General features: G+C 41.4%; 1 protein-coding gene across 1 annotated transcript; it reads right to left on the reverse strand.

Annotated features, from left to right (window-relative positions):
* On the reverse strand, positions 1–7,774 carry LOC148889042 (uncharacterized). Its single transcript, XM_089012598.1, has 9 exons — positions 7,661–7,774; positions 6,458–6,649; positions 4,229–4,360; positions 3,845–3,952; positions 3,273–3,371; positions 3,056–3,154; positions 2,099–2,197; positions 723–821; positions 1–639 (listed from the first exon to the last, which is right to left on the reverse strand). The coding sequence occupies exons 1-9, from the start codon at positions 7,772–7,774 to the stop codon at positions 532–534; spliced, it is 1,050 nt and encodes a 349-aa protein (XP_088868724.1). The 3' UTR covers positions 1–531.
* Positions 7,775–8,133: the final 359 nt, after the last annotated feature.

The raw sequence follows: 8,133 nt of genomic DNA on the forward strand, positions 1-8,133 counted from the left end.
TGCCGGGTTGTATTTGCATGTTTTATCATATTTGGCTGAAAGTCACAGTTGTTTGATGGTTTAAAATTGCCGCAATAACAGTGCTAATTTCCAATAGCTCATCGCTGGCATTTCCAATTGTATGTTAGCATTGAGCTAGCTCACTTGTGTTCTTCTAATGCCAATGGCAGTGTGGCTGTGATGAAAGTACTTTAAATAAACAACGGTTTGGAAGCTAGTCAGCTAGATTGCTATCCAGCGAGCCAGACAGCTAATAGATGGCTAGCAAAGGTATGAAAAGCCACTTCATGGGAAACAGGGTCGTTACAAGTTGATTAAAACATCAATAAAACACGCTATCACTGGTCATCTATCATCAATCAGAGATAGATAAGGAAAAAAAGAAAACAAAATGGACGTGAAGGAAAAAAAACACGCCAATGTCGTCCAGCGACATTTGCACTATCGTGTGGCTGTTTCACAATATCAACGTCACCGAGCATCCACGGGGGGAGGAGACATCAAAAAACACGTGACGACTAATCGCCGACGTCACATCATCTTCTCGTTAAGCTCCGCCCTCTCCTCGCTGAAGTTAAACAGGAGGCTCTTGGCGCCGTTCTGCCAAGAGTACAGAGTCTCCATCGGCGTCTTCCCATCCTGTCGCGTTGCGGAAGACGCGTGTGAGAGGTGACGTGCGTGTCGGACGTGCGTCTGTGCGTGAGATGCGCAATTATACTGACGCAGTTCTTGACGTTGAGACTGGCGCCGTATATCATGAGCAGCTTGATCATCTTGAAGCGGTTGATCCTCACAGCGTCGTGCATGCAAGTGTCGCCGTCCTAACACAAAACAAAAATGTACATTCACTCGGGATAAGAACTTTTACATGGGATGACCTTTTTCTTATACAACACAATACTACAATACATATTGATTTATGTAGCGTTTTAACAACAGTGACAAAAAACTGTCCAACTGCAACAGAGTTGCACGTTTTTTTCCACAGCCAGAATTTTTTTTATGCTTTTTTTGTTATGTTTTATCTGGGTAAGCACAATGCTTGCCTAATGTTAGCATTAGCATTAGCATTTTTTTTCCACAGCGAGGATTTTTTTACGCTTTTTGTTAGGTTTTATTGGATTGGATTGGATTTGTCTTCATTTGTCTCGCAGTGCAGAAATTTACATTTCACAGCAGCAAACACAGTTATGAAAGGAATGAAAGTAGAAAAACAAGTACAGGAGCTGCTGGAAAGGCAGCCACTCGTGTGGCGCCGTCTTGAAGTCAAAAGAACAAAAAAAAAAAAAAAACAAATAACATGACAACACAAAGACACAGATCGTCATTCATTCTGAAGTACTTTCTGTACCCTCTTTGTTACACGAAGCAGTTCCAGATGAAAGAGGAGAGGATCAAAGGATTTATCTGAGTAAATCTGAGTCTTATGGGAAATTCATTTTATGGATACACACTTTTCGCCTTACACACTCTGTCTGGGAACCAATTAAGTTTGTAAGCCAAGGTATCACTGAAGATAGAAAGCTAGCTCGTTAGCTAATAGATAGCTAATAGCTAGCTAGCTAGAAAGATTATTATTATTATTTATTATTATTATTATTATTATTATTATTATTATTATTATTGTTGTTGTTGTTATTAATAATAATATATACATTCTGATTCTGTCTTCTTTGGACTAGATTATTTTGGAATCTAAATTGGGATTTGGTTCTTTTCTTTGGACCATAGACTAGTGTCTTTTGGGGACGAGCTGGTCGTCTACTCTGGCTATCCAGTTGTCTATATAGCTAGCTGGCTAGCTAACTAGCTGGCTAGCTTTTTGCTATCTAGCTAGCTACGTAGATAGCTATTTGCTAGCTACCTAGCTAGCTATTTGCTATTTAGCTGGCTACCTAGCTAGATATCTGTTTGCTATATTAGCTAGCTTTCTATCTATTTGAGTTACTTCCGGGTTGAGTGAACGCTGGGGCATGTGGCTGCCACTGCTCACCCACAGAAAAAACATATCCTGTGATTGTAAAGTGACCTTGAGAGTTTTGAAAGGAGCTTAGAAATGAAATGGATTATTATTATTATTATTTTTATTATTACTCACCCTGTCTTTAGCGTTGAGGTCTGCGCCGCAGTGGATGAGGTACTCGGCACACTGGATGTGTCCAGTCCTGACAGCCACATGCAGGGGGCAACTGTGTAACTGCGCAAAATATGGAGTAAAAGACACTTTCACTACAAGTTTCCCACGACAACGGAAGACAACAACAAGAAACCAACAACAGTAAAGCACCATTTTAAAAATGAATAGAAACTCAAACTGTGTTTTAGTAAAACATGATTCCGATTTGATCTTGGTTTTACTCCCAGGGGCTTTCTACTATCTTTGTGACTGCTTTATTTCCTGTATATGACCATATTCAGTGCTTTGTTACAGCTTCAGCTGTTGTGAAAGCGCTATCTGGTCGCTATCTATTAGCTAGCTTCCCAGCCGGGTTACTTAGTTATCGAATTAGCTGTCTATTAGCTAGCTAGCTTTCCATCTGAGTTACTTCAGGATTGAGTGAAGGCCGAGCTAGCTATCTGTAGCTATCTATTAGCCAGCTTTCTATCCGAGTTACTTATTTGTCGAATTAGCTGTCTATCGGCTATCTAGCTTTCTATCTGAGTTACTTCCAGTTTGAGTGAAGGCCTAGCTAGCTAGCTGTTAGCTATCTAGCTTTCTATCTGAGTTACTTCCGGGTTGAGTGAAAGCCTAGCTAGCTATCTGTTAGCTAGCTTTCTATGTGAGTTCCTTCCGGGTTCCGTGAAGGCCTAGCTAGCTATCTGTAGTTTCAGTTATTCCAGGTTGAGTGAACGCTGGCGCGTGTGGCTGCCGCTGCTCACACACAGAAAAACTGATCCTGTGACTGTAAAAGTGATCTTGAGAGCTTGGAAAGGCACTTATAAATGAAATTTATTCTTCTTATTATTATTATTATATTTCAGAGGCTATGTTTTTAGCATTTGCTAGCTACGGCTAGCTCGAAAGTGCGGCGAAGCAAATTTTGCAAATGTCCACCTTGTCTCTGGCACAGATCTTGGCGCCGCGCTGAAGGAGGAGCTGAAGGGCGGGAAGGCTTCCGCCTCTGCAGGCCCAGTGAACCGCTGTCGACTCCAGCTAGCGTACGCGTAGCACGTCACACACAAATGCAAACAACCACCCAAACGCACACATACAACCCCGTAAATCATCAGCATTTCCTTCCCTTGATATCGTCTAGTTATCACAGTCTCACTTTGTCTTTCCTTTCAATGGCGGCGCCGGCGTCCAGCAGTGCAGCCATGACCTCCACGTGACCTTTGAACGACGCCATGTGCAGGCCGGTCCTCTGGAACTGAGCACAGACAAATTTATTCGGGAATTGAAAAGCGTAACGTGGAGCGCAATCCCCAAATTTCTTTGTTTTTTTTTTCTCACGGGGTGCTGATAAAGCGCTGGTCAGACCTCTGGCAATGTTTTCTCTTCCACCAAGGGGGCAGCATTTGCCTTTCGTCCATGTTAGCGCTTTGCTACAGCTTCAGCTGTTGTTCAAGCGCTATATAAATCAATATGTATTGTATTTTGGACAGCTGCCCTCATTTCAAGCTGAGATAACTCCAGACCAATATAACTTCGGAATTAACTATTTTTGTTCTGGTGAAAAAGAGAATCTAAGGTTTATGTAGTCCTGAAACTCAATATTCTTTGGGTCCTTGAATTTGAGTGAAAATGACAAAAACCCTGGCACTGGAGTGGACACATTTTCAATTGGCAGTGAATGAGTTAAATGCTAATGCTAAATTAGGATTTCAAAGTGGCAAAACTCACATGGTCGACGGCATCTGGGTTTCCTCCCTCGTTCAGGTACTTCTCCACGACGGCCATTTTGTTTTCCACAGCGGCGGCGAAGAAAAGCGGCACTTCTACCGTGTCAGGCTGAAAATACAGTAAAGTCTCGTTATATCGATATTCAAGGGAGTCTGAAAAAATATCGATATAACCGGGACTATCGATATATCCGACCCTGTTTGCATGTAATTTTCTCCGTGCGTGCATAGAAATAGTGTCGATATAACTGGGACTATCGATATATCCGATATCGATATAACGAGACTTTACTGTATGTCAAAATGGCATCATGCACGTACGCCCGCGGTGGCGGCGGATCGCCATTGTTCTCTTCACTTTCCAGGGGGGCCAACTTTGCCTCACCAGCGTTTCAGTGGATGGCGCTGACTTCTTTTTAAAGATGGATGCCTTCCTCTGCCGCCTCTTCTTCCTCAGCTGCAGGATGTTGAAGAGGTCATCCACCGTCTCCAAACGCAGACGTCCGCACTTGTCCAACTGCAACACAGTGTCACGTTTTTTTTAAACAGGCAGAATTTTTTCATGGTTTATTTGGTAGGTTTTATCTGGTTAACACAATGCTAGCCCAATGTTAGCATTAGCATAATATTGGATTGAAATGAGTTCATATTTCATATCAAGATTAGCATATCTTTTTTTGTTAGGTTTTATCTGGTTAGCACAATGCTAGCCCAATGTTAGCATTAGCATAATGGATTGAAATTAGTTCATATCAAGATTAGCATCGCTTTTTTTGTGAGGTTTTATCTAGGTAAGCATAACGCTACCCCAATATTAGCCTTAGCACAATATTATTTTCCCCAGCCAGAATTTTTTGACACTTTTTGTGAGGTTTTATCTGGGTTAGCACAATACTAGCCCAATGTTAGCATGAGCATAATATTTTTTTCCACAGCCAGACTTTTTTTCACCCTTTTTTGGCATTTTGTTAGGTTTTATCTAGGTAAGCATAACGCTACCCCAATGTTAGCCTTAGCACAATATTATTTTTCCCCAGCCAGAATTTTTTGACACTTTTTGTGAGGTTTTATCTGGTTAAGCGCAATGCTAGCTCAATGTTAGCATTAGCATTTTTTTCCACAGCCATCATTAGTTGTCGCTTTTTTTTGTTAGGTTTTATCTGGGTAAGCACAATGCTAGGCCATTGTCAGCACTAGTATAATATGTTTTCCACAGCCAGAATTTTTTTGGTTAGGTTTTATCTGGGTAAGCACAATGCTAGCCCAATGTTAGCATTAGCATAGGTTTTTCACTGCCAGAATAAGCACAATGCTTGTCCATTGTTAGCACTAGCATAATATTTTTTTCCACAGCCAGAATTGTTTATGCTTTTTTTGTTATGTTTTATCTGGGTAAGCACAATGCTAGCCCAATGTTAGCATGAGCATAATATTTTTTTTCCACAGCCAGAAATTTTTGATGCTTTTTTTGTTTGGTTTTATCTGGGTAAGCACAATGCTAGCCCAATGTTATCATTAGCATCATATTTTTTTGTGCACAGGCAGAAATTTTTGACACTTTTTTGTTAGGTTTTATCTGGGTAAGCACAAGGCTAGCCCAATGTTAGCATTAGCACAATATTTTTTTACAGCCAGAATTTTTCGCTGCTTTTTTGTTAGTTTTTATCTGGGTAAGCACAATGCTAGCCCAAAATTAGCAGTAGCATAATATTGGATTGAAATTAGTTCATATTTCAAATCGAGATTAGCATCGCTTTTTTGTTAGTTTTTTTTTTTTCTAGGTAAGCACAATGCTAGCCCAGTGTTAGCATTAGCATAATATTGGATTGACATGAGTTCATATATCATATCAAGATTAGACATTGCATCACCAATGTCGGGTTATCAATCATTAGCATATAAAAATTAATACATACCATTAACAGATAGTATGATTACATTTGATTCAGCATGACATTCACACTCGCATTAGAATTTGCATAATTTGTAAGAGTCAAACAATGGCATAAAATGTATTGATTTTAAAAGAATATTGTAGCATACAAAGAGCAACATTAGATGATTTTATCAGATTATTTGAAAAAAAAAATAAGATGTGGCGATATGCGGCGGTCACATGAAGTACTGCAATGAGCCTGAAGCTGGCGCCAAAACAACATCAAACAATATGGCCACTCAAAAGCGATTAAAATCCTCTGTCGTCATCATCATCATCATCATCATCATACATTTCATTTCTAAGCGCCTTTCAAAACTCTCAAGGTCACTTTACAGTCACTGGATACGTTTTTCTGTGGGTGAGCAGCGGCAGCCACACGCGCCAGCGTTCACTCAACCCGGGATAACTCAAATCGATAGAAAGTTAGCTAGGTAATAGCTAGCCAGCTAGATACCTAGCTAGATACCTAGCTAATAGATAGATAGATAGATAGATAGATAGATAGATAGATAGATAGATAGATAGATAGCTAACTAATAGCTAGTTAATAGATAGCCAGCTATTTACGACTCAATATCATCACTCGTAGAAGAAAAACACAACAGATTGAAAGATGAACAGCAGACCGGTCATCAAAAACGGTGCATCGTCAAACGGTGCGTTTGGAGTACTCACGTTGAGGGCCACCACGCTGACCTCGTCGTGCTCGCCGCCGCTGTCGTCTTCCGACGAGTCGCTGGATAGCAGCTGGCAGGATGAGCGGCGGTCGCATCCATCGACCGGCTGCTGCCGAATGACTCCCGTTTTGTTTTCGGAGTCGTCATCGCAGACGCGGCCCTCGCTGACCTGTGACCTTTTGCCACTCACCTGGAATTTGGAAGAAAAGAGTTACAGTGATACCTCGGTTGACGAACCCAGAGCTAGCTAGCTAATATCTAGTTACAGACAGAGAGCGAGTGAGGCTGACTTTTTTGTCCTCTATTCCCCGTCCCCAGTCTTTGGTTAAAGCCAAATGATTGGTCAAGAACACAGCAGTGAGGGGCGGGGGGTTAAATATTAAAGAGACAGGCAGACAGCAGAGAGAGAGTGAAAAAATGGATAGAAAACAGTGCAATTTGGGATCGTTTCAACTTTGTTAGTTCAAAGGCAGAGTGTAGACTGCAAGGTTAAAATATCCCATCAATCAGGCTCCACGAATAACCCGCACAAGCCACCTGTACACCTGATGCAAAAAGCTATCAACCCAGCTAAACAGAACACAATTAATGAGGAACAAGGTAAAATTATCGCAGAGAAAGCACATACAAGGGATCATTCCTCAAGATTGTGAAAGAAAAAGGCTACGTTCCTCAACATCAAGCCATCAACGACCATCACAAAGGTCAATAAAACGACTTCATTATACAGTACAGTTTATTTCTTTTTAATTATAATTATAATTAATTAATTATAATACCATAGCACATTTATTATACATAAAATCGGGTATATCGTGTGTAGTTTTAAGGCTTAGAAAATTATGTTTTATGGGGACCTGGGAACGGATTATTCTCATTTTAATGGTTTCCTATAGGAAATTAATTTTTGGGATACACACTTTTGCCTTACACACTCTGTCTGGGAACCAATTAAGTTCGTAAACCAAGGTATCAATGTACTAATGTTTCTCTCTCTTTCTCTCGATGTCTATCTCTTTTTATCTCTCTCTCACACATAGACACGCACACATCACACACACACACACACACACACACACACACACACACACACACACACACACACACACACACACACACACACACACACACACACACACACACACACACACACACACACACACACACACACACACACACACACACTTGTGAACACACTGACCATTTCCTGGACGCTGTGCAGCCTCAAGATGTGCCCGACGGTACGTGGTTGGTGTGATGTGTCGGCGTGGCCTCGGGTCTCTCTCTTATAGCTGTCACCCAGCTCGTCGTCCATCGTCCCACCCACCCCCCACCAAACAGACACACCCAGCCCATAGCGCCCTGAGGTCTCACTCTGTAAGGAAATCCTCCTCCCAGGCCATAAGACATCTCATCGTATGTCATCATCATCATCATACATTTAATTTCTAAGCGGCTTTCAAAACTCTCGAGGTCACTTTACAGTCACGGGATAAGTTTCCCTGGGGGTGAGCAGTGGCAGCCACACGCGCCAACGTTCACTCAACCCGGAATAATTCAAATCGATTGAAAGCTAGCTAGCCAATAGCTAGTTAATAGATAGCCAGCCAGATAGCCAGATTACAGCCAGCTAATAGCCAGCTAGCTAAATTCCTTGTGTGTTCTACATACTTG

Source organism: Hippocampus bargibanti, linkage group LG13 (assembly GCF_051943395.1).
Source record: "Hippocampus bargibanti isolate YZ-2025 linkage group LG13, ASM5194339v1, whole genome shotgun sequence".
NCBI classification, from domain to species: Eukaryota; Metazoa; Chordata; class Actinopteri; order Syngnathiformes; family Syngnathidae; genus Hippocampus; species Hippocampus bargibanti.

Excerpts from the sequence above, each read along its gene's own strand:
- LOC148889042 (XM_089012598.1), bottom strand. The coding sequence starts at position 7,774 with ATGGACGACGAGCTGGGTGACAGCTATAAGAGAGAGACCCGAGGCCAC. Across the intron at positions 6,650-7,660 it reads TGCACAGCGTCCAGGAAATG|GTGAGTGGCAAAAGGTCACA; the intron begins GTCAGTGTGTTC and ends TCCAAATTCCAG. Across the intron at positions 3,953-4,228 it reads CGCCATCCACTGAAACGCTG|CCTGACACGGTAGAAGTGCC; the intron begins GTGAGGCAAAGT and ends CTGTATTTTCAG.